The 25369-nt window shown below is 64.2% G+C and overlaps 1 protein-coding gene and 1 long non-coding RNA gene across 2 annotated transcripts in view; one reads left to right on the top strand and one right to left on the bottom strand.

Annotated features, from left to right (window-relative positions):
- DNAH17 (dynein axonemal heavy chain 17) overlaps nt 1-25369 on the bottom strand; it is a 69319-nt gene that overhangs the window by 14324 nt on the left and 29626 nt on the right. The window contains exons 31-64 of the mRNA XM_036338995.1: nt 25169-25294; nt 24939-25046; nt 23620-23751; nt 23293-23453; nt 22659-22815; nt 22437-22541; nt 20793-20950; nt 20248-20386; nt 19904-20131; nt 19190-19327; nt 18328-18460; nt 17457-17584; nt 16701-16849; nt 15857-16139; nt 15609-15782; nt 15291-15498; nt 14546-14711; nt 14307-14409; nt 13712-13859; nt 13279-13370; nt 12197-12358; nt 11306-11476; nt 10948-11139; nt 10561-10827; nt 9705-9866; nt 9058-9291; nt 8463-8625; nt 4473-4570; nt 4059-4276; nt 3130-3337; nt 2821-2936; nt 2248-2440; nt 1784-2019; nt 812-934 (exon numbers count right to left, since the gene is read on the bottom strand). Of these exons, the coding sequence (XP_036194888.1) occupies nt 812-934; nt 1784-2019; nt 2248-2440; nt 2821-2936; nt 3130-3337; nt 4059-4276; nt 4473-4570; nt 8463-8625; nt 9058-9291; nt 9705-9866; nt 10561-10827; nt 10948-11139; nt 11306-11476; nt 12197-12358; nt 13279-13370; nt 13712-13859; nt 14307-14409; nt 14546-14711; nt 15291-15498; nt 15609-15782; nt 15857-16139; nt 16701-16849; nt 17457-17584; nt 18328-18460; nt 19190-19327; nt 19904-20131; nt 20248-20386; nt 20793-20950; nt 22437-22541; nt 22659-22815; nt 23293-23453; nt 23620-23751; nt 24939-25046; nt 25169-25294 (5579 nt within the window). The remainder of the gene's footprint in view (nt 1-811; nt 935-1783; nt 2020-2247; nt 2441-2820; nt 2937-3129; nt 3338-4058; nt 4277-4472; nt 4571-8462; nt 8626-9057; nt 9292-9704; nt 9867-10560; nt 10828-10947; nt 11140-11305; nt 11477-12196; nt 12359-13278; nt 13371-13711; nt 13860-14306; nt 14410-14545; nt 14712-15290; nt 15499-15608; nt 15783-15856; nt 16140-16700; nt 16850-17456; nt 17585-18327; nt 18461-19189; nt 19328-19903; nt 20132-20247; nt 20387-20792; nt 20951-22436; nt 22542-22658; nt 22816-23292; nt 23454-23619; nt 23752-24938; nt 25047-25168; nt 25295-25369) is intronic.
- LOC118671177 lies at nt 421-3287 on the top strand. Its single transcript, XR_004972645.1, has 3 exons — nt 421-930; nt 1754-2454; nt 3157-3287. It is a non-coding gene; the product is annotated as an uncharacterized LOC118671177 (long non-coding RNA).

Raw genomic sequence — 25369 nt, 5'->3', positions numbered from 1 at the left:
ACCCCCCCCCCCCCCCGCCCCCCGACAGTGGCACCCCCGCCAGGCCCTTTGCAGAGTCCAGGCCTGCGCTTAGAGGCTGTTCGCACCAAGGCTGGCTTTACACGGTGTATGTCGATTTCACTCCTTTCTGCGTGAAGGTGAAGACAGGCCCCAGGCCCACCCACACCCGGAGGAACGCCGTGGGTCCCCCACACGAGGGAAGGCCCCTTGGCCTCAAGGAGGGGCCGCCCGGCCACCTGCTGCAGCCTGGATGCACCTGACACATGATGCCCAGGGAGAGAAGCCCGACACGAAAGGCCCCAGAGAGAGGGGGTCCCACTGAGGAGTGTCCAGGGCAGGCCAATCCGCGGGCACGGACAGCGGGTTGGGTGGCCGGGCTGGCGGGGGGGGGGGGGGGGGGGGCCGGCTCGAGGAGGCGGGGCTTCCCCTGGGCCGCGGAATGTTCCAGGAGCAGGTGGAGGGGGAAGCCCCGCGGCACTGGGAACGCACTCAAGGCCAAATGACTTGGACACGTTCAAACAGTCCACTGAACGTGTCCAGTATGAACTTTACCTGAATTTCTAAAAAGTCAAGTAGGTTCAAGATTTGCAAAATGCATAGAAATGGAGCAAATGCGGCTGTGAGGCCTCCCCCCCCCGCAGGCTGCCGTGGGCAAAAAGGTGTTTATTCCCGACGGGATGTGGCCCACGGTTCCCGTCTCCCCTCTGAGCGGGGATCCCCCACACCTGGTGGCGTTTGGGGGGAACCCCTGCTGCTCGCCTGGAGCTCCCTGTTCTGTTCTCAGCCCATGGAGGGGGACCCCAAAACTCACTTTCCCTTTTTAATCGTGTTCCTGCCCAGGAGCGGGTCCAGCACGGGGTCCACGGTCTCGCCGATGTTCTCAATGAGCAAGGTGTCCCCCTCAGAGATGGCGTGCTCGATGATGTCCAGGTAGCTGTGGGTGGGCAGGCGGGGCCTGAGCGCCGGGCCAGGACGGCACGCGGCCCAGGAGGCACCGAGGCATGACCGGGGGGCCAGCAGCACACGCCTGGCCGTCCTTCCCCAGGGGTCTTAGGCTCCTGTCAGTCACCCGCGGGGGGAGGGGTTGTGGAACGGAGCCGCTGACACTGTCGGCCATGGAGGCAAACGCTGCCCCACCTGCCCTCCTCGGCCGCCGGAGCCCCGAGTTCCAGTCTTTACTCTTGGGGCTGTGCCCAGGGCCAGATGTTAAAAAACCCACCCGAGGGCCAGTATTTGTGTTTGAAGACCAGTCCGCAGGGTTAATGCGCACCAACGGCTTAAGGTGCGTTTCCCAGCACAGCCGAGGTGTGGGCCCCCCATCCCTCTCGTGGGTGCAGCGGGCACCCCTTCTGCCCCAGGCGGAACCCCTCCCCCCAGCGGCCGGCACCTCTTCTGCCCCAGGCGGAACCCCTCCCCCCCAGCAGCGGGCACCTCTTCTGCCCCAGGCGGAACCCCTCCCCCCCAGCGGCGGGCACCTCTTCTGCCCCAGGTGGAACCCCTCCCCCCCAGCGGCGGGCACCTCTTCTGCCCCAGGCGGAACCCCTCCCCCCCAGCAGCGGGCACCTCTTCTGCCCCAGGCGGAACCCCTCCCCCCCAGCGGCGGGCACCTCTTCTGCCCCAGGTGGAACCCCTCCCCCCCAGCGGCGGGCACCTCTTCTGCCCCAGGTGGAACCCCTCCCCCCCAGCGGCGGGCACCTCTTCTGCCCCAGGCGGTACCCCTCCCCCCCAGCAGCGGGCACCTCTTCTGCCCCAGGCGGAACCCCTCCCCCCCCGCGGCGGGCACCTCTTCTGCCCCAGGCGGATGGCCTTCAGATCGCTGCCGAACTTGTTCCTGATCCACTTGATGCCCTGCAGCTGGGCGTCCACAATGAGTGGCCAGCGCTCCGTGTTGCACAGGATGGTGGCGTTCTCCGTGGACATGCGGTCGCTGGGGAGCCCCTGGTTGTTCCACGTGGCCACGCCCGCGTCGTCGGTGAGCAGGCTCAAGGGGTCCAGACCCTCCGTGATGGGGATGGGGACCTGCCGGGAGGTGCAGCCTTAGTGCCCTCAGGAGGCGCCCGCGGTCCAGGTCCCAGGGCCTCTGCCGTCAGACGGCGGGCGCGCGGCCACCTGGGAGGACGTCAGCGCGGGCCACGGGGCCACAGTCGGACCCGAATGGCTGGAGCCTCGGTCTCGGGATGCAGGGAGTTTGGGGGCTGCCTGCCCGGCGGGCCCCTCCCCGGGTTTCCCGGGCCGCGGGCCTCGTACCTTTAGCTTGTTGATGTAGGGGACCCAGAACTTCTCCATGAGCTCGTTCCGGTACTTCTTGGTGAAGTAGCCCACGTAGGAGACGAAGGCCGAGATGAGCAGCACGTCCCCGCACAGCGTGACCCCCTGGGACCTGAAGTTCTGCACCGACTCCGCCCAGCGGACGTTCTCGGACGCCAGGCCGCCCACCAGCCTGAGGGGACCCAGGTCCGTGGGGTCAGCGAAGGGAGCGCGTCTGGGTGAACGACGTTCGGAGGAGAGGAGCGAGGCGGGGCTCCCCCACCTCCCCGTCCGCGACCCCCGCCTTGCCCGTCTGCTAGTCCGTATCTTGCTCAGCGCTTCCGGGGGAGAATGCTTTGGGGGTCCTGGGGGGTAAGTGCTTCGGGGAGCACACCAGTGTTGCCCTCTGCGTGTTGCTATGGCGACGCCAATGCTGTGCCGTCTCCCCCGTCTCCCCCGTCTCCCCCACGTGCTGTGGCTGCCCCTAGACACTCCCAGCCCGCGCTCTGGCTGGCGGGAAGCGGCGGGCTCCCCTCTCTGGGGGGATAAGCGGGGGGTTGGGGAGCAGGTTACCTGTTGGCCAGCGAGATCACCCTGTTGGTGGCGTCGGCCTCCTGCTGGCACTTGATTTTCTCAGCCGTGGCTTTTTCAAACGCCGACGTCAGGTTGCTCAGGTTGGCGTTGAGTTCCTGGTCACAAGCGGGAGGGTCCGAGGTGGCCGGCAGCGCGGTGCCCCCCGTGGAGGCGGGAGAGAGCAGGGCTGCCCGCAGGCCCACGCGGAGCCGCCTCCCAGTGGGACAGGGGCCCTCGCCGGGCCGCGCCCGTGGCCTCACGCTGCTGGACCAGCCCCCCCACAGAGGCAGGGCCGGCGCAGGCACTCACGGCGATCTTGTTCTTGATCCGCGACAGCTTGTCCTGGGCCTCGGCCAGCTCGGCGTTGGCCTCCTCCAGCGCCTGCCGCTTGGGCGCCACGTCGCAGTACACCTCGTAGAAGCGCACGATGTTGATGCACCAGGAGCACAGCCCCGCGGCCGCCGTGGACTTGGAGCGGATGAACTCGGGGTCGAAGGTCGGGTTGCCTTGGTAGGGCCTGGAGAGGGAAGGGGGGCGCTGGCCTGGGCTCCGCAGGACGGGCCCCCCTGCCTCCTCCCACCTGAGCCCCGCTGACCACAAGGGCTACAGTGAGAGCTGAATTAAAAAAATGCCTTTTTGTATCAACGATTAAAGGAAGAAGGACACGTGAACCACAGGGCGCTGGCCTCGCCTATGCTTTGGAGCGGGAAGCCCCGGGGCAGTGGGTTAAGGTAACCCCCTCCCTTCCCGGCTGTCACACCGCTGGTCTCGTCTGGGGCCACCAGGGTCCCGGTGGTGGCCCCTCCTCAGCCAGAGCCCAGCGGACCCAGGGCCCTGGCAGCAGCCACATGAGACGTGCATGGGGCCTGGCAGCAGCCACATGAAGCGTGCATGGGGCCTGGCAGCAGCCACATGAAGCGTGCATGGGGCCTGGGGTGCACACGCAGAGGCCTCGTGAGGGCTGCCGCCTGGGGTGATGGGTAAGACCAGGAGGGCCCCCCTACACCCCTCCAACGACCCCCCCAAGGCAGCCCAGCCAGCAGCTGAGTGTGTCCCTCCGGACAGATACAGCCAGATGTGCCCAGGCTGCCACCTCGCCCTGCAGCCCGGGGGCCCGGCCCCGCCCTCAGCACCACCCTTGGCCCCGCCCGCGGCGAGGGGTAGATCCGGGACCTCACACGCTGCCTGGACGAGGGGCTCCCACAGGCCCGAGTGCCGCCCCGGGCCGGCCGACTCACTTGAAGGCTTTGAGGCAGGCCTCGGGGATGTGCTCCTTGTCGAACCTCTTGAGGGAGTCCAGGAACGTGTCCACTTTGCCCATCATGATTTTCGCCGCCTTCCAGCTCTTGTCCTTGGGGATCTTGCCCCCGGGCGCGGTCAGGATCATCACGGCGGCCGTGACGTTGACCACGGCGTCCGGCGGGGACCCGAAGGACTTCAGCTCCGTCAGGTTGTTCTGCAAACGGCAGGCAGGACCGACCTGAGAGAGGCCTGGAGGCCCAGGACAACCCCAGGGGACCCGCCGGGCGTGAGCCAGCCACCCCAGGTCGATGGCCGCGGCCTCTCCGCTCCCTGCCACCCCCTCCCCCACCCCCACCCCCTCCCCCACCCCCCGACTCCAGCCGGATCCCCGCTTCTCCTCCTCCTCTCACCTTGTTCAGTGTGTCCAGAGCCTCCTGCGCGGCCAGCAGGGCCGGCTCCGCCTTGGCCAGGTCCGTTTCACAAGCCTTTTGCTTCTCGGTGACGTTCTGGAAGGAAGTCAGAGAGGAAAGGGTGACGTGGTGGACTGTCCGGGCGGCGTGGGGGGGCCCTGGGCAGGGGCGTCACCGGATGGGATCGGCCGTTCTCCTCCGGCCGCCTTGGTCACGGCCCCTCAGCACGCAGGCCTCCCTGGGCCCGCCATGCAGACGAGGCTCAGGGTGCTGTGCTTCCATTGGCTCTGGCTTCCAGGCCACGAGGGAACCTGGGCCAGCAGACGCCCCTGGGGTGAGGCCTTACTGTCTCTGGGAACATTCCAGACGTGCAGCTCACTCTCCCTCCCAGAGAGGAAGAGTTTGTTCCGTCACGCACGCATCATTCATTCACTGGTTCACACGTGCATTCCTTCATTCACTCCTACGCACACTCACTCCCGCATTCATGCCTCTGAGTCAGAAAGCCGCTCGGGCCTCAGGGTGCAGACAGTCCCACAGGCACTTGGTGTCTGTCGATAAGAAACAGGCACACACCCGGCCAGCCTGGCTGAGGGATGGAGCAGCGACCTATGAACCAGGAGGTTCAGGTCCCTGTCAGGGCGCATGCCCAGGTGGTGGCCTCCACCCCAGGGTGGGGACTGGAAGGAGGAAGCCGATCAAAGACACGCTCTCATCAGTGATGTTTCCATCTCTCTCTCCCTCTCCCTTCCTCTCTGCCAACAATAAAATATTTTTTAAAAAGGGAAACAGCATCAGCCTGGGAACAGACAGTGGTGGGGAGACGGAGGAACTAAATTCCCTGGACACCAAGGGCAAGGGGAGTAGCGGAGGGTCAAGGAGGGTCTGTACCAGACTAAGAACTAGCCTTAACCCAACATTAACCGTAGACCTAATGCAACACTAACCCTAACCCTAACCCTAACCCTAACCCTAACCCTAACCCTAATCCTAACCCTATCCTGGGCAGAGCCATAAGCCTAACCCTAACCCTAACACTGTCCCTATCCTGGGCAGAGCCTTAACACTAACCCTAACCCTAACCCTATCCTGGGTAGAGCCATAACCATAACACTAACCCTAAACCCTAATCCTAACCCTAACCCTAACACTATCCCTATCCTGGGCAGAGACATAACCATAACCCTAACCCTAACCCTAACCCTATCCGGGGCAGAGCCATAACCCTAACCCTATCCTGGGCAGAGCCATAACACTAACCCTAACCCTAACCCTACCCGGGGCAGAGCCATAACCCTAACCCTAACCCTATCCTGGGCAGAGCCATAACCCTAACCCTAACACTATCCTGGGTAGAGCCATAACCGTAACCCTAACCCTAACCCTATCCAGGGTAGAGCCATAACCCTAACCCTATCCTGGGCAGAAGCATAACCCTAATCCTATCCTGGGTAGAGCCATAACCCTAACCCATAACCCAACCCAAACCCTAACCCTATCCTGGGCAGAAGCATAACCCTAATCCTATCCTGGGTAGAGCCATAACCCTAACCCTAACCCTATCCTGGGCAGAGCCATAACCCTAACCCTATCCTGGGTAGAGCCATAACCGTAACCCTAACCCTAACCCTATCCAGGGTAGAGCCATAACCCTAACCCTAACCCTAACCCTATCCTGGGCAGAAGCATAACCCTAACCCTATCCTGGGCAGAGCCATAACCCTAACCCTAAACCTATCCTGGGCAGAGCCATAACACTAACCCTAACCCTAACCCTAACCCTAACCCTATCCTGGGCAGAGCCATAACCCTAACCCTAACCCTAACCCTATCCTGGCAGAGCCATAATCCTAACCCTAACCCTTATCCTGGGCAGAGCCATAACCCTAACCCTAACCCTAACCCTATCCAGGGTAGAGCCATAACCCTAACCCTAACCCTAAACCCTATCCTGGGCAGAAGCATAACCCTAACCCTATCCTGGGCAGAGCCATAACCCTAACCCTAACCCTATCCTGGGCAGAGCCATAACCCTAACCCTAACCCTATCCTGGGCAGAAGCATAACCCTAATCCTATCCTGGGTAGAGCCCTAACCCTAACCCTAACCCTAACCCTATCCTGGGCAGAGCCATAACCCTAACCCTAACACTATCCTGGGTAGAGCCATAACCGTAACCCTAACCCTAACCTATCCAGGGTAGAGCCATAACCCTAACCCTAACCCTAACCCTATCCTGGGCAGAAGCATAACCCTAACCCTATCCTGGGCAGAGCCATAACCCTAACCCTAACCCTATCCTGGGCAGAGCCATAACCCTAACCCTAACCCTATCCTGGGCAGAGCCATAACACTAACCCTAACACTAACCCTAACCCTAACCCTAACCCTAACCCTAATCCTAACCCTATCCTGGGCAGAGCCATAACCCTAACCCTAACCCTAACCCTATCCTGGGCAGAGCCATAATCCTAACCCTAACCCTAACCCTATCCTGGGCAGAGCCATAACCCTAACCCTAACCCTAACCCTATCCAGGGTAGAGCCATAACCCTAACCTTAACCCTAACCCTATCCTGGGCAGAAGCATAATCCTAACCCTAACCTAACCCTATCCTGGGCAGAGCCATAACCCTAACCCTAACCCTATCCTGGGCAGAGCCATAACACTAACCCTAACACTAACCCTAACCCTAACCCTAACCCTAACCCTAACCCTAACCCTATCCTGGGCAGAGCCATAATCCTAACCCTAACCCTAACCCTATCCTGGGCAGAGCCATAACCCTAACCCTAACCCTAACCCTGACCCTATCCTGGGCAGAGCCATAACCCTAACCCTAACCCTAACCCTAACCCTATCCTGGGCAGAGCCATAACCATAACCCTAACCCTAACCTCCTGGAGAATCTAGGAGCACCTGCTTTAGGGACAAGTGGGGCACGAGGCAGGGATGGGGCACAGCAGGCACTGACCCGGCCAGCTGTGCTGGGCAGCTCCCAGGCCTTCTTCCTGGAGCCCCCGGAGGGTGCGTTTGGATGCGGGGGGTTGGAGAGGGGTGGGCAGACATTGGGTGGTGGGTCACAGAGCTCAGGGCTGAGCCTGCCTATGGCACCGGCTAGTGTGGAGTCCTGGCAAGTCGCTGCCACACGGAGCTTCCGTTTCCTCATCTGCCTAAGGGGCGTCCTCCCTCCCAGGAGACGTAGACACTCGGGGACGCCCCCTTTTTAAAAATATATTTTTATTGATTTCAGAGAGGAAGGGAGAAGGAGGAAGGGAGAAGGAGGAAGAGAGAAACATCCGTGATGAGAGATCATTGATCGGCTGCTTCCTGCACACCCCACACTGGGAATCGAGCCTGCAACTCAGGCATGTGCCTTTGATAAGAATCGAACCCGAGATCCTTCAGTCCACAGGCTGGTGCTCTATCCACTGAGCAACACCAGCCAGGGCTCGGGGACCCTCCCTTAACTCAAACCCTCATGCAGATGTGTGACAACGACACAGAACCAGGCAGGGACGGGAGATGAGAAAACAAACCAACAGCGACAAGGACTCCAGGACGGCGCCCATTCTCCCCACCCCCCTGCCCGGGCACGGGGCCTGGGGGCTCCAGGTGCAGCCTCCCCGACCTTCCTGTGCACGGGGACCCCGGCATCCCGCCAGAAGGCAGCCCCGATGCAGCCCATCGGGCCGGGGGAGCCTGCGTTTCTCACGGGCTCCCGAGGGGCTGCGCCGTGGCCTTGAGTGGCGTGGCCTCAGGAACGCGTTGCTCTTCAGTGCAGTCCTCTTCTGAGCCGCGGGGTGGGGGGGGGTGGGTTCCGGTGGGAGGGTTCCACTGGACCTGGGCTCCCTCTGCCTTTGCGGGGACCATGCAGGGCAGGCCCGCCGCCGGCTGCCACTCACCTTGTTTTTTTTTTTTTTTTTTTTTTTTTTTTTTTTTTTTTTTTTTTCACTTTTTTTTTTTTTTTTTTTTTTTTTTTTTTTCCTTGTTGATGACCTCCACCTTGACCTCCTCCTCGTCAGCGATGGCCTTCTCCTTGCTGACCTTCTCCGTCTCCACGCCCACCACGTGGATCAGCTTGTCCGCGTTCTCATTCTTCTGCACGAGCTCCGCCTCCTGGATGGCCAGCTTGGCCTTCAGGTCGTCCACCTGGGGAGGGGCACCAGGAGACGCAGCTCGGGCTGGCCGCCCCGCGCGCAGGCGGGCTCCATGTCTCTAGGGCAAGCATTTATTGAGCACCGACTGTGTACACAGTGTCACAAGTACAAGATACATTCCCGCTGCTCAGGCGTCTGACAGTCCAGGTGGGTGGGAGTCCCGGGGAGGCGGGGGCCGCGGTCAGAGGAAACTGGAAGCCGGGACTGAGCCCACCCTGGGAGCAGGCGTGCCGAGGCCCCCTGCCGGCCCGGCAGGAGGGTGTGCTGGGCAAGAATAGGAAGTGAGAGGGTGGGGGCTCTCCCCTTCTTATCCGTCTCTACCACAGGGGCCGCCCCGTCCCAGGGCCGGGCCCGGAGGTGCAGTTGGGGCGGAGAAGGGGCCTGCTGGGCCGCCCGCCCGCACCCGCTCCCCGCTGCTCCGGACCTGTGAGGCCGTGCTCTGCAGCTTCATCAGCCCGTTCTCCAGCCGCTCGATCTTGGCCACCAGCTCCGCCCGCTTCTTGGCCAGCAGGCTCTGGTAGAGCTTGATCTGCTCCAGGAAGGTCTTGGGCGTGGTGTAGTTGTAGCGCCGCTCGGTGGCCAGGTACACCTTGGACATCTCGTTGACCGTGGTGTGCACGTAGGCCATGAACAGGCTGATGGAGGCCTTGACTTCCGGCTGCAGGGCAAGACGCCTTCAGCCCGGGCCCCTCCGGGCACGACCCCGGCCTGTGCCCTGCATCACCCACCAGCCAACACCGGCTCTCCAGGCCGCTGTGCGCGGGCCGTGTGGGTGGCCGGGCGGTGTCCGCTGACGGCCACGGGGAGAGCAGGGCCCAGGAACCACCCGGCAGCAGCCCCACCTGGGTCTACAATTTTGTTCCCATGAAATTTTAGCATTTATGTTGATTTTTAAATGTCGAGTTACAATGACCTTGATCGCAAGGTTTTCTGGCCCCTTAAGGTTGTGCCTGAGGCAAGTGCCTCGCTCGCCTCCCCCTAACCCGGGCCCTGGAGGCGGAGGTCCGGGATCCCGGCTCCGTAACGGCTGCCGGCACAGGCGTGGCCGAGGCGGTGGAGCCCCCGACTCACCAAAATGCCTTCCGTCTTCCTCAGGAAGCGGGCGCTGACCGACACGAGGGCGTCCTCCGGCCACTCGTGGAACCAGTCGATGGCCGTGCAGTTGACCACGGCGGGGAACTTCCGGGCCCGGACCCGCAGGATGGAGCCCACGGGGGAGAAGCACAGGATCACCTGCGGGCGGGGCCGCGGGCGGCTCGTGGGCGGCCGGGCAGAGGCCCACACCCCGCGGAGGAGGCTCGGCTCCCAATGTCGGGGCAGCGCCTCCCGCCTCCAGGCTTCGCGGTGGCCACCGCCTCACAGCCGACAGGCTCAGCTGCGGTCACGACCCCCCCAGCGATGTCAGGGAGCAGGGGCCCCCCTCCAGGGACGCTCACGAAGGCGGACGAAAGTGTGGATGCGGGCCGGTGGGAAGGGGCGGCCACGCTGGGAGGGCCACACTCCATTAGCAGGTCTGTCCCTTGGGGACGTGGAGCCTCCTCCAGGCCCCCTAGGACCAGGGCTACTCCCCAGACAAGCGGGGACCCCCAGGGACCCCAGCCTGGGAACGGCTGTCTCGGGGAAGCCTGGCCTAGTCAGCCCACTTCCCCTAAGCAGGAATGCCGAAGGGCCAGGTGCACTTAACCGTTTACACCTGCCGTGTGTGTGTGTGACAGCCCCCGCCCCGTCCACCAGGCAGCCCCACCCCCTGCTCTGTCCCGTCCTAACGGATTTCCACGTCCTGGGAGGGAACTGCCCCCACCTGCTCCCAGACCAACAACTGGAGCCCCACACAGGCTGCCCACCCCCGCGGTACCCCCCGGGCCCCCCCACCCTGCGTCCCCACGCCCCAGGGCCCTCGGGGACAGAGACGGGGACAGGACTGCACCTTGAGCTGCCGGCGGACCCTTTCGATAAAGAACTTCCAGCACAGCTCCCGGGTGTCGGTCAGCCCGAGCGCCTTGACCTGCGGCCGCATGGACGTGATGATGTTCTCCAGGTCGTCGTCGGCGAACAGCCCTGGGATCTCGCCCGAGGCCAGCAAGTCGTTGATCAGCACCAGGAACTGCTCCTCGGCCACCTGGGAGTCCGTCATCAGGAACACCGACGGCACGTTCTTCACCGCCGCCTTGATGTACTGCGCGGCCAGGTCCGTCTGCGCCCAGGGCACCGGCTCAGAGTCCCGGCCGGACGCCCCGCCTGCCCGCCGACACGCACACCCCGGCGGCAGCGACAGGCAGAGCCCGGGCCGCCCGCCGCCCGCCGCCCGCCTCACCTTGAGGTCCGGGATGCCGTAGCCCTTCTTGAGCGTGATCTGGAAGACGTCCAGCGCGCTGATGTAGGCGGCCAGGCGGGACAGGCTCTGCTTCCCGCTGCCGCCCACGCCCACCAGCAGCGCGTTCCCCCTCGGCGACTCCAGGATGCGGTTGATCCGGCAGATGTGCGCCACCGCGGCTTCAAACAGCACCTGCGGGCCAGGCACCTCAGCCCCTCGCCCCGCGGGGACCCGCCTGCCACCTCACAGGACCTCGTCTGTGGCCCCCCCGACCCCCCGCCTCCACCGCAGGGCGCGCCAGGAACGGCACAGCCCAGGGGCGCCGGCAAGGTGTGCGCTCTCGGCTCGCCCAGCTCACCAAGTTCATGACCGCGTTGACCTCGTTGTAGCTGTCCAGCACGTCCACGAGCAGCTTGCTCAGATGGGCCATGTCGGTCACGGGGAGGTACTTGGGGTCGCCGATCCCGATCCCTTGAGCGAAGTGGCTGAAGATATTCGGTTTCGCAAATAAAAGCTCGTCACCGAGTTCCTGCAGGTGAGAGACAAGGCGCTTCTGTCGTTTGCCTCCGTGGGCACACTGTGGGCACGTCATGGACACGCCGTGGGCATGCCATGGACACGCCATGGGCATGCTGTGGGCACGCCGTGGAAATGCCATGGGCACGCCATGGACACACTGTGGGCATGCTGTGGGCACGCCATGGACATGCCATGGGCAAGCCGTGGAAATGCCATGAACATGCTGTGGGCAAGCCGTGGACACGCCATGGACACACCATGGGCATGCCGTGGGCAAGCTGTGGGCAAGCCGTGGACACGCCATGGACACGCCGTGGGCACGCCATGGGCAAGCTGTGGGCACAGCAGCCGGTGCCCCAGGAGGCCAGGCCAGGTCTCCAGGGGCCCACACCCGTGTTTCCAGGTGCCTGCGGACAGCTGGGGAGGGGCCCCTGGGGGGATGGTCTGTCCCCATCCATGAGGAACAAACTGGTCCCCCAGGACCCTCAGGGCCCCCAGGGTCCCCAGCAGAGGAGCTGGGCCCAGGCAGGCCTTTCTGCTCCCGAGTGGATGGAGGGGGTCGTTCAACTTCTCGCTTCGATGCACACCCACGTGCGAGTTGTCTCGTGGGACCCAGCGTAGTCCTCCCTGCCCACAGAGGGCTGCCCAGGAGGGTATGGGCATCACCGGCCCCAGGGAGCCTGCCCACCGGAGCGTCCGGGCTCCGCAGAGGGACGGCGGCTAGACTTACGTCAAAGAATTTCTTGGTGGACGCGATGGTGATTCGGCGCAACGTGTCCTGGTCTTTCTCGTCCACCATCTTGTCGCCGTACACGCGTTCAGCCTCGTGCAGCCAGAGGCGGACCAGGTCCAGCGGGGTCTTCAGGATCTCGGTTGTGGAGAACAAGATACCCTGCCCCCCCCACAGGAGGGTCGGCTGGGAGGCAAGGCGGCCGCGCTGTGCCTGAGTGACAGGGGACAGTGGCCACTCCCCCCGGGAGGTGCCACTCAGCAGCTGGGGCAACGACGCCACCGCTGCCACGTCCACACGAACCCGGGAGCCGAGGGCGTGTCGGTGGCTGGAGAGACATGAGGGAGCTTTTCCCACAAGACAAGGTCTGGGCTCCATCCTCTAGTGGAGTGGACAGTGAGAGGGGACCCAAGAGGCTTCCTGGGGACCCCACTCGGGAAGCCTCGGGCCGTGGGACTAGCATGGGCTCTGCAGCCGGCGGCCTGGGTCCAGCTCTGGCTCAGCTGTGCACTCACCCAGTGACCCGGCCAGGTCACCACCACCATCACCATCACTACCATCACCACCACCACCACACCATTGTCATCATCACCACCATCACCACACCATTGTCATCATCACCACCATCACCACCACCAGTCACCACCATCACCATCACCACCATCACCACCACCACCACCATCATCACTACCATCACCATCACCACCACCACCACACCATTGTCATCATCACCACCATCACCACACCATTGTCATCATCACCACCATCACCACCACAGTCACCACCATCACCATCACCACCATCACCACCACCACCACCATCATCACTACCATCACCATCACCACCACCACCACCATCACCACCACCATCACCACCATCACCACCACCATCACCACACCATTGTCATCATCACCACCATCACCACCATCATACCACCATCACCATCACTATCACCACCGTCACCATCATCATCACCGTCGCCATCACCATCATCATCCCTGTCCCCAGTCCACAGGTCTCACCCGAGAGCAGCAGGGGAGGAGCTGTCTACGGGTCAGGGGCTTGGCGCCGAGGAGCGGTACCTGGAAGATGCTGGAGAGGTCCCTGAGGTTGAAGATGTAGTGGAACTTGATGGCCGTGGGAAGGAATGTGGCTGTGACCTTCTGGTGCAGGGCTGTGGTCGGGAGAACACCCATCCTCCGTGTCCCACTGGGCTCAGGAAGGGCAAGGCTTAGGGGCCAGCTCCCAAGGCAAATGCACTGCGAGCCAGTGACAATTTAAGAACTCTGCAGCGCAGGGGGAGGGAGCCTGCTGCCCGGGCGACGTGCATCATTCCCATGCCCTGACTCCCCCCCACCCGGCCCCCCAATCGGATCTCACAGCATCTCCTGTGGACACAGCATCGTTTAAAGACACTGACTGGAAAGTACAGAAAACATTACCCGGGAAGAGAGACAGCAGCCACCAGCCCCATTAGAGTGCGGTTCTCCCGGCGAGAGGGGCGGCAGGGCTCACCCAGGGCCGAGGCCACCAGCTGCCCGCTCATCCGCTGCACCACCAGGGGGGCCGAGCGATAGGCCAGGTGCTGGGCCAGGATGGTGTTGTAGATGGTTGTGAGGGCCTCCGGGCCGGGGAAGCTCACGGCGAACACGCAGAAGTGGCGCTGCCGGGACCACCACAGCCCCGCGTCAGGCAGCCTCGGGACCTGCGCGCGGCCGCCCGCGTGGGAGCAGTCTGTCCCCGCCGCCCAGTGCCTGTGGCCAGAATGCCGTGTGCACGCGCACATGTGTGTGTGCATGTGTGTATGTGTGTATGCGCATGCGCGTGTGCGCGCGCGTGTGCATGTGCATGTGCATGTGTGTGCGTGTGCGCGTGCAACGCTGCTGGTCACCTTCCCCCCAGACTGACAGGCGCCTGGAGCTTCATTTGCTAAATCTGCCAGCCCCCTGGGGTCCCGGGGCCCCGCTGGCCGGCCTCTTGACGCCCCTGCCCACCCCGAACGTCCAGAGTAGGTCAGCCTGCTGTCCTGCGCCCCCAACAGGGCTTTTATTCTCATCTGCCCATGTGGCCCTAGGGCCCGGGCGGCTGCTCAATGAGTCGGGGCACCTACCTGGAGTCGGGGGTCGATGGTGAAGGAGCCGGAGGTGGGGTTCATGCAGGCCACGTACTGGCAGTTGTGGATGTCCTTCAGCGTCAGCTTCTGCCTGTCGTACCTGCGCGGGCACCCGCGTTGGGGTCCTGCCCCAGCCCCCACCCACCCCCACCCCACCGAGCATGTGGCTGTGAAATGATCAATTTCACTTCATCCCCATCGCCAGGCCCTCCCCGCGCCGTGTGCGGCCGCCTCACCAGTGCCCGTGGTCCATGTGCTGGCGGATGAGGGTGTGCGGGGCCACCGTGCCGTACTTGTCCACCTCGGGCATGTTCATGTCGTCGATGAAGTAGATGAGCTTCTTGGTGCCGGGCGGCCCGTAGTTCCTGCCCGACTTCTTCTCCAGCGGCTTCTCCAGAACGCCTGGGGAGGGAGCGCTGCCACCAGGCGGCCCAGGATGTGGCCTAGAGGGGCCTCCACCCCCCGGGTAAAGGAGGGGGTGGTGGGCGTCATGGGTGGGGGGCAAGGGCTGCGGGAACCTTGAGCCCCTCAACCTTGTGGCCCCTACAGCTCGGTGGTGACAGGGGCCCCTGTGGGATCCGCCGTGAGCATGGGGAACGGGGGCCTGGTGACCACCCTGTCCCTACTCTGGGGTGGGGGCCAGCGGGTGGGGGTGGGGAATGAAGAAGCAACTGGACAAGGAATGGGGGGACGGACAGCCATGTGGCTGTGTGTGTCCAGGCTGGGTTATGAGGACCGACCTCTGCTCCCCCACTTCTTAACCTCACCCTGTCCCCAGCCTCACCCTGCCCTGCTCCCCCTGCCCCTGCTTCCCCTGTCCCTGCTCCCCCTGCCCCCTAGGCCTCCCCCTGCTTCCCCTGTCCGTGCTCCCCCTGCCCCCTAGGCCTCCCCCGCTCTCCCTGCCCTGCTCCCCCTGCCCCCTAGGCCTCCCCCTGCTCTCCCTGCCCCACTCTCCCTGCCCTGCTCCCCTGCCCCGCTCACCCTGCAGCATGGCGGAGGTGGTGTAGAAGTTGAAGGGCACGGCCTGCACCAGGTAGTCGTCTGTGCTCAGGCTCTCCAGCTTGTCGCCCAGCAGCACGGACTTGCCCGAGCCCGCGTTCCCCACCAGCATCACGGGCCACGACTTCTCCATGAGCAGGTCCATGAAGTAGCGGATGCGGATGGTCTCGGTCGTGTGCACCAGGGAGGCCTGGGGAGGGGGGAGGAGGGAGGAGGGAGGAGCCGTGGCCCTGGACACACGAGTCTCCGTTCGCCCTGGGACGCCCGGTCCAGGCGCGTGGCTGGGCCCCGGGCGGCTACCTGCAGCGGGACATCGGGGTCCAGCTCGAAGGAGGGCACCTTTTCCATCCAGGGCAGGAACTTCTTGGTATCGGGGTCCAGATAGTAGTCAAAGACGGTGCCCTGCGAGGGGAACTTGATCGTTTTGAACTCGTTGATCCACCACTTGCTGAACTCAACGCGATAATCCACCAGCTGCGGGAGGACAGAGGGTGAGCCGGGCGCGGGGGCCGGGGCTGCGCGGCGGCCTCCACGCCGGCGGCGCCCACCTGGTCCTGGAACATGGCGCCCCCGAAGGCCCAGAAGCAGGCGAACACGAAGTAGAGCTCGTACAGCTCCTTGGGCGAGTCGGGCGGCGTGTTGCGCTCGGTGAGCAAGCACTCGAGCAGGTACAGGATGGTCTGGATCACCGTGATCTCGGGCACCGGCGTGATCCTCTTGAAGCCAAAGCGCAGCTTGTCCAGGCACATGGGCAGGTACTTGTCGAAGAGGATCATCAGGTTGGCCTTCTCCGACTGCACCTTGCGCCTCTCGATCCAGCTGCTCACCACGCTGCGGAGGGTGGGAGGCGTGGCTGAGGCCTGGCCGCTGTGCTGGGCCCACCCAGCGCATCGCATCGGGACTCCTGGATCCAGCCGTGCCTGAAGCAGGCCCTGGCGAATTGAGCCAATAGACTTCCTCTACATGAGGCCTCCATCTGTGGGCCTTTTCTGCAGCACAGGACACTGACATCTGACACGCCCCAGCCTCGTCACGTGCGTAACTGACACGCCCCCAGGCTCATCACATGCGTGTGAAACTCTGACACATCCCAGCCTCATCACGTGCGTGAAACTGACAGGCCCCAGCCTCATCACGTGTATAACTGACAGGCCCCAGACTCATCACGTGTATAACTGACAGGCCCCAGCCTCATCACGTGTATAACTGACATGCCCCAGCCTCATCACGTGTATAACTGACAAGCCCCAGCCTCATCATGCGTGTAACTGACACGCCCCCAGCCTCATCACGTGTAACTGACACGCCCCAGCCTCGTCATGTGTGTGACGGACACGTCCCCAGCCTCATCTCTCTGCCAGTTTGGAGCGGGGCAGAGACACCCCAACTCACGGGTTCCAGCCCAGGTCGGCAGGGTTGATGTAGAGAATGCCGGCTCTGGAGACGGTGGCCGGCGTGGCGGTCCGCAGGTGGCTGATCTCGAACAGCAGCCTCATGGTGCGGTTCAGGGGGATCCGCTCGTTGCTGGCCAGGGTGAGGACCTAGCGAGGGAGGGCCCCACGGTGGCTCCCAGCAGCCAAGGCGCCATCGCCGAGGGTGCCCCACGTGGACACATCTCAGAACGAGGGGAAGGGAGCCGGGACCCTGCACCCGGGCCCCACTGCTGACTGGCTCCCCACAAACTGGCGTCTCTGTGTCCCTGACCCCGGTCCCGCCTCTGCCCGCTCCCGCCCTGGGACAAGGGTTAGGATTTCACTCTCACACGACGTGGGCATCGACCCCTCCCCTGGCCCGGGAATCCTGCATTCCCTCCCATGCTTGATTGAGAATCATCTTTTAAGATGCTTCTAGATCATTCTTCCAAGGTATTAGCTATTTTTTTCCACCTTATGCCATGTGTAACTGGACAAGAATGCTTTTCATGTCTGCATCCTCCACCCAGGCTGCTGCCAAAAATGTCTAAGACGGGACACGCATGGAGCGGGGTCATGCGTGGAACGGGGTCACGCGAGGAGCACACCTTGTGACACGGACTTTCCCTGTTCATAACTGTCCATGCGGAGCCCCACCCCCTGCCTCCCGTCTGCTGTGCGGGGTGGATGGTGACAGGGGTCCTGGGGGATCTCGAAGTCCAGGAGCCCCTCGCACCTTGTTGTCGTCCATGACCGTGTTGAGAGACTCGATCCACATGGGGTCGATGTCCCCGTCCAGGACGATCCACTTGGGGCCTTCGTGGGTGATGTTGGCCAGGTCCCGCATGATGGTCGAGAAGAGGCCTGTGAGAGAGCAGGGCTGTGAGCAGGGCTGGTGTGAGCAGGGCTGTGAGCAGGGCTGGTGTGAGCAGAGCTGGTGTGAACAGGGCTGTGAGCAGGGCTGGTGTGAACAGGGCTGTGAGCAGGGCTGGTGTGAACAGGGCTGTGAGGAGGGCTGGTGTGAGCAGGGCTGTGAGGAGGGCTGGTGTGAGCAGGGCTGTGAGCAGGGCTGGTGTGAACAGGGCTGTGAGCAGGGCTGGTGTGAGCAGGGCTGTGAGGAGGGCTGGTGTGAGCAGGGCTGTGAGGAGGGCTGGTGTGAACAGGGCTGTGAGCAGGGCTGGTGTGAACAGGGCTGTGAGCAGGGCTGGTGTGAACAGGGCTGTGAGGAGGGCTGGTGTGAGCAGGGCTGTGAGCAGGGCTGGTGTGAGCAGGGCTGTGAGCAGGGCTGGTGTGAACAGGGCTGTGAGCAGGGCTGGTGGGAGCTGACAGGCAGTGTGGGACCATCTCACCCAGGACTTTAGGCCCCTCCCTCCGCCTGGGCCATGCCTGTCCCCCCACCCTCTTCCCCACCCCCCAGGTGCTCACTGCTCTCATAGGGACCATCGTTTTGCACCATGTGTAGGGGCGCCCCAGACCCGCCTTACCCTGGGCTGGCCAGGCAGGGGCAAGTCTTGCTTGGAGCGACACCCCCTGGTGACCCCGCCCCCATGCCCCGTGACCCCGCCCCCATGACCCCGCCCCCACGCCGCTGGCCACTGCTCCGTTACCGTCTTTCCACTCCCTGGTTGCCGGGTTGATGATGCCGAAGAGCTCGTCGCAGGTGACGGCCTTGGGGTCCAGGTCCACGGCCACCGGCTTCCTCTTCAGGTTCTGGTAGGTCTTGTTGAGGGACTTGAGCACCTGGCGGAGGCGGGGTCATGGCGGTCACTGATGCGGGGCCATGGGCGATGCCCACAGGGAACCCAGAGCCCTGACCCCCGCCCCGGGTTGGCTTTGCTTTGGTGCCACAGGTGGGTTTGTGTCCCCCAGATGGGAGCCGGGGGCGGCGCGGCCTGGCCTCCACGCTGAGCCTGGGGAGAGCCGTTAGCCTCCCGATGACAATGTAACCCACGCTCACGGGCTGGGGAGGGTGGGGGTACGGGACAGAAGCAACCCGAGTCCTCGGCCCAGAGGCCAAGGCTAAGGACACTGCATGGGCACGGGCGCCCCGGCGTGCACACAGGTGACAGCTGGTGGGGAGCCCCATCATGGAAGTGCAGCGCGCGCTCAGGGACACGCCTTCCCAGTCGCTCAGGGCGCAGTGTGGGGGGCGCCCTGTTGGTGAGTTCATGTCCTTTTTGGCAAATTGGGGTCAGGCAGCTTCGGCCTTTTTGCAAATAGATGGCGGTGAGCGTCCCAGGCCGCCCGCGCTTGGAGACGATGCCGCTGAGCGCGTGGCAGCCCCGCGGCGTCTGGCTGCTCGAGAGCCTCCGGCGGCCTCGGAGGCTGGTCACGGCCCCCTCGCTTCCACCCCGGGCAGGCAGCAGGCGGCAGGTGGGGGCTGCCCCCCGTGAAGCTGGGAGAAGGGCCCCGTGGGACCAGCACACGGGGGCGGGGTCCCCGGCGGGCAGGCTGTGGGGCGGCACCTGCCTGGGACTTGCCGCTGCCCGCGTTCCCGATGACGAACACCGAGTGGCGCACTTGCAGCAGCTCCTCCAGCTGCACCACCTTCAGCACGAAGCTGTCCTCCGCCTGCAGCTTCAGCTCCACGATGCTCTGCTTGATGATCTGGGGGGGCTGGGTGTGGGTGCTGGGCACGGGGCGGGCGCTGGGCACGGGGCGGGCGCTGGGCACGGGGCGGATGCTGGGCACGGAACGGGCGCTGGGCACGGGGCGGGTGCTGGGCACGGGGCGGATGCTGGGCACGGAACGGGCGCTGGGCACGGAACGGGCGCTGGGCACGGGGCGGGCGCTGGGCACGGGGCGGATGCTGGGCACGGAACGGGCGCTGGGCACGGGGCGGGCGCTGGGCACGGGGCGGGCGCTGGGCACGGGGCGGGTGCTGGGCATGGGCACAGGACCAGGCTGTGTTCTGGGCCGGGGAGCCTCCTGCCCGGGGCGATACCACAGGGGAGCAGTGACCCTCCAGGTGATGTGTCTCCATGTCCCCGCCCCGAGGCTGTGAGACCTGCACGGTTTGCCCGATGCCCTCAGCTCCCCTGAGACCCCAGCACTGAGCGAGGACTGGCCGGGGCTGAGCGGCAGCCGCGTGTGACCATCGCGGACTGGATGACGAGGCCCCCGACTCCCACGCCGCCTGCGCCTGCCCCCGGGAAGGAAACGCCCTGGGCGGGCAGGACCCACCTTCTCGAAGTTCAGGTCCCGCTTCCGAGGCACCTCCAGGGCCGGGAAGAGGTCCCCAATGAGCCCCATGAACACAGGCAGGTCGTCCGTCACGATCTTGGGGATGTTGAAGTCCCTCAGTGCCCGCATGAGCACCTGGTCCTCCGCGCGGCTGGGGTCGCCCCGCTTGAGGGAGCCGGCCACCACCAGCACCGACTTGATGGCCCGCAGGCCCCAGTCGTAGTGATCCTGCGGGGCGGGTGCCGTGTGAGCGCCCCGGGGGCGGCGGTGCCCTGGCCCGAGGGGGTCCTGGGGTCCAGGAGGGCGGGCGGGGCTCTCCGTGGCCGGGCGGGCTGCCCGCGCACCTGCTTGGAGAGCAGCTCCTTGCACAGCGTGTAGAGCGTGATGAACTTCCTGGCCAGCAGGCGGGCGTCCAGGAAGCCCTCGGCCACCAGCATGATCTCGCAGATCAGCTCGAAGTCGGGCACCACCATCGCGCAGGGCCTGAGAGGGGTCAGCGGGTCAGCCAGGCCCCTCCCACCAGGGGTGCACTCACCTGCCCTGAGGGGAGGGGGGACACGCAGCATTGCTGGTCTAGATGCCAGGGCTGGACTGGGCTCCCAGCCCCCTCCCCTCCGCTCTCCCCACCTTCCTGTCTCTCCCCCACCCTCAGGCCCTGCGCCTGCGCCCTCCACCCTTCTCTGGGGGTCACCCTGCACCCCGCCTGCCACGGTCTCCAGGAGGGACCCTGCTCTGGGAAGACAGCACAGGAGGTGGGCATCTGCTCTTTACGGGGCCCTGGCCGGCTGGGTCCCCTCTGCCCCGGGACCCCCTTCTGCACCAGGTCTTCCCTCTCCCGGCTCCGCCCACCTCTGCTCCTCCCCTGCCCACCTCCCCCTCCCCCACGTACCTGAACAAGGCCTTCAAGTTCTCGGGCAGCTCCGTGCGCCCCGCGTACCCGGGGTTCATGGTGATGAAGATGCCCACGGTGGGGATGAGGCCAATGATCTCCCCCAGGAAGTTGAAGGTCTTCTTCTTGGCCCGAATGGCATCCTGGACGCACTTGACCTGGGCAGTGGGCGCAGACGGTGGGCGCGGGGACCCGCGGCTTCATGTGTTTAAATTGAACTTTAAATCTTGAGACCGGCATAGATTCACACGCAGTAAGACCAAATGCTGGGGAGCCCCCACACGCTCCACACCACGGGCCCACGGTAACCTCTGGCACGGCCGGGGTGCAGACGCCACGGGCACGGACGTGGACAGGCAGGACATGGGCGTGTCTGTCACTGGGAGACCCCCCACCCCCCGGCACCTCTGCAGCCACACCCTCCCCCCCGCCCCAGCCTCTCCTTGACCTGAGCGACCCTGTCTGTGACGCTGTCCCTGTGGAGGGACCCAGTGGACAGCCAGTGCGTCACACGAGGCCCCAGGAGGCCCCAGGTGCTGTACGTGTGGCGTGTCCCGCATCGCCGCGCGCTGCCCCGCCCCCGCTGCTCCTGCCGGCAGGGACCAGGTGCTCCTGAACTCCAGGGACCACCAGTGCCCCGAGGAGGCTGCAGCCCTCCCAGCTGCCACGCGAGGGCGCCCCACGTTCACAGTTAACACTGTCACAGGCCTCCTGCCGGTCTCCCCAGGACTCTCTCCTTGGGGGAACTCCTCGCTGCCCCACCTTGCAGAAGCCTCTCCTTCCCTTCCCTTCCCTTCCCTTCCCTTCCCTCCCCTCCCCTCCCCTCCCCTTCCCTTCCCTTCCTCGCTCCTTCATTCCAGGCAATAAACATTTAGTGCCCAAGCCAGGCTCTACTCAAGGCTCCTGGGGTCTGTGCACTAACGGGGGGGAGGGGAGGGGGCGGTAACTCTGCTACTGCACTGGGGTTAGGGGTCCCCAAGGCAATGGCCAGCACTGCCCGAGGGTCCGGGGGAACCGGCCAGCTCGCCTTCTCTGTCTTACTGGCCTCCGGCCCCGGGACAATCCGTGCAGAGGAGGGAAACCTGAGTGGAGGGTGTCGGCTCCCCGCATTCACCCCTAACCTTGCCAGCAAACCTGTGTCACTGAACCCATTTTACAGATTAGAAGGTGGAGGCACAGAGAGTTTAAATCACTGGCAAGCCCTGCTCCACCTGGTCCCCGCCCCCGCACCCTCCCCCCCCCCCCCCCCCCCGTGCTCTGGCCCGAGGGTTCCCCAAACACAGGAGCACACCCCCTCCTCCCCTTTTCTCCCTTGTCTTCCCCTTCTCCCCTGACACTCTTGTCTCACTAACAAACTCCTATGCATCCTTCAACACCCAGCTCCACTGACACCTACAACAGGCCCTCTGTCCGGGTCCCCTCATCCCTATCCAATCCCATCCAAGCCTCCACAGCGGATTCTTACTGTTTTCACTTCTGTCCGCCCAACCAGAGTGTGGCCCCTGGAGGTCAGGGCTGGGGTCTCGCTTATCTCTGTGCCCCCTGGTCGGGCTGCACAAACGGACCCCACGGGAAAGCTGACTTGCCCCGAGCCGACAAAGCAACAAGTCCCTGTGCCCAACCCAGCGACTGCGCGGGCCCTACCTGCACAGCGATCACTGACAGGACCTCCACGGAGATGCGGTTAAACTCGTCGAAGCAGCCCCAGGCCCCGGTCTGGGCCAGGCCCTTGTAGATGTTGCCGCAGGACTGAGAGGCGAGATTGGGGGAGAGAGGAGGAGGCCCGTGAGCTGGCCCTCAGCTGGCCCTGCCCCGGGGGCCCCTGCCCCTGCCCCTGCGGCTGCAGTCCGGGAAGGGAGGGGAGACCTTGTAGTCCATCTGCTCGGAGCAGTTGAAGACGTACACCATGGTGCCCAGGGCCCGGCCCAGGTCCTTCGTGGTCTCTGTCTTGCCCGTCCCGGCCGGGCCCGCGGGGGCGCCTCCCATGATCAGGTGGAGGGACTGGGTCAGGGTGATGTAGCACCTGAGGGACCCGCCGGGTGAGCTCCGAGGCCAGGGCCCCTTTCCTTCCCCGCGGCTCGGCCACACCCGCTCGGCCCCGCAGGCAGGGAAGGGCTTGAGACGCGGCCGGGGAGCAAGCTCGGTGCCAGGTCCCAGGCATCCCGTGTCCCCTGAGGTTCACTCTGAACCCCTGCTCGGTCCCCAACGCACTCATGCGGGGTCACACAATACCCTCCCCATGTTGCCGGCCCTCAGAGGTTGAGCCACCCTCAGGCCCCACAGCCAGAGTCGGAGCCCGGGCAGCGAAACCAGCGCCCTGGGCTGGGCCCCGGGCGGACAGCTCCCACCACAGCCCCCTGGACCCGACGCCTGGCCCTTCCAGCCCCCGCAGGACGTCTGAGCCAGAGAATGGGAAGAGCCCGCAGGGGGCCCGTGTTTTCTCCCCCCTCGCCCCCCCAGCCGCCAGGGCCAGGGCGGCGGCCCCACGGGCGCCCCTCACCGGTCGGTGAGCGGGGTGATGACCAGCCGGGGCGTGTTGCCCAGGTACTCGTATGAGTACTGGATCTGGGCATCGCAGATGTTGGCGAAGCAGTGCCTCTTCTCCTCGTCCCAGCGGTGGCGCAGCTGCGACTGCCAGGTGAAGGCCTGGGAGCTCTCCACCTGCAGGGCCACGCGGGCCAGCGGTCAGGGCGGTCAGGGCGCCTCCCCGCGCCCAGGGCCTGCGCCCGCCCCTCCCTCCCCGCCCCCCCCTCCAGCGCAGGGTGCGTCTCCGGCAGGGACAAGGGGAGGGAGCCCCAGGAACAGGGCCGCCTCCTCGCAGCCGTGCCTTGGCCGTGATCATCTTGGCCACCACGTCGCGCGCGTGCACGTCGATGGTGCAGATGGTCATGATCTTCATCCTGTCGCCCGCGTTCAGGTTCCCGATGAGCAGGGTGATGAGCACGTTCAGCTGACTGATCTGCAGGAGCAATGGCCTTCGGTGGGCCCGGTGCCCACCACCCTCGGGGGGTCCCGGCTGCGGGGACCCTGGGGCTCTCTCCAGGTAGGGAAGACCACAGTGCTGTTCACTATAACGGAACGCAGAAGACTGTTCCCGACAGCCCCCGGCTGGGGGTGGGGAAGCTGTGGTGTGGCCCCGGGTGGGAGGGGGTGCCACGGGGCCACAACAGTGACAGAGTAGAAGGAAAGCTGGTGCCAGGGACAGAGCGGGTAGGGAGTGAAAACAGTGGATCTTAAAGCATCGGAAACCCAATTCCCCATAAAAATAAGCCGTTGGATGTCTATTTCCACATATGCCTTTACATATATGAACCCCAAAAGATTACAATAGCAATATTACATTATATACACCTAATGTATGATACTAAATAGTATTAGAACAACAACTGGGTAATAATATGGTGACAGTGGTTATATCTGGGTATCGTAGCTTTTCCTTCTCCCATTTTTTTTTAAGAGTGGTAGTTTAGCCCTGGCCGGTTTGGCTCAGTGGATAGAGCGTCAGCCTGTGGACTCAAGGGTCCCAGGTTCGATTCCGGTCAAGGGCATGTGCCTTGGTTGTGGGCACATCCCCAGTGGGGAGTGTGCAGGAGGCAGCTGATCGATGTTTCTCTCTCATTGATGTTTCTAACTCTCTATCCCTCTCCCTTCCTCTCTGTAAAAAATTCAATAAAATATATTTTTAAAAAAAGAGTGGTAGTTTAAAACATTTTTAAAATATATTTTATTGATTTCAGAGAGGAACGGAGAGGGAAAGAGAGAAACATCAGTGATGAGAGAGAATCATTGACCGGCTGCCTCCTGCATGCCCCCTACTGGAGCCCACAACCCGGACATGGGCCCTTGACCGGGACCCTTGGTTCCGCAGGCCAACGCTCTATCCATTGAGCAAAACTGGCCAGGGCCCTTCTTCCACTTAAAGACCACCTTTGGTTTCTAAATTCCTAATCAGGAATCTTTTTAAAAAATGGCTGGCGGTAGCATTTGTCCATTTCCAGGCAAGAATTTAAAGCCCGGTCTTGGTAAAGCGGTTACTCGGGCAGAGCGCGGGGGCTGCCAACTGTGGGCCTCTCCCCGCAGGGACGCAGGGCCCTGTGCCCCGGGCGGCCACACGCCTGCTTCCTGCTGTGCGGATGGCCCACGCACCTGCTTCTTGTTGTAGTCCTTGATGGCGTTCTCGTACCCTTCCTCCAGCCGCGCGAACGCCATGCCCACCTCCGTGGTCCACCAGATCTGGGTGCACGTGAGCGCCACCTGCAGGCGGAGGGCGCACGGCGCCGGGTGAGCCGCGCTCCTCCTCCCGCGCGCACAGCGCAGCGGGGAGACCCCCCCCCTCCCCCGCCCTCCAAGGGCAGACCCGCGGCCCCGCCGCTCACCTGGGCCGGGTAGTCGAAGATCCACTGCTCCCGGGGCTTCTCCTCGTAGGTCACCACGGCCTCCGGGATCTCGTGTCGGAGCGTCGCGCACATGCGGTCCAGCACGCGGTTCAGCCACACCTCCACCTGCGGACGGAGGGACGAGGAGGAGCCACGCTGACCCGAGCGGCTGTGCGCTCGCGCCTAACGCCAACGACTTGC

Source organism: Myotis myotis, unplaced genomic scaffold (assembly GCF_014108235.1).
Source record: "Myotis myotis isolate mMyoMyo1 unplaced genomic scaffold, mMyoMyo1.p scaffold_m19_p_17, whole genome shotgun sequence".
Classification (NCBI taxonomy): domain Eukaryota; kingdom Metazoa; phylum Chordata; class Mammalia; order Chiroptera; family Vespertilionidae; genus Myotis; species Myotis myotis.
Note: the sequence above shows the minus strand (reverse complement) of the source record. Positions and strands in the feature narration are given on the sequence as shown.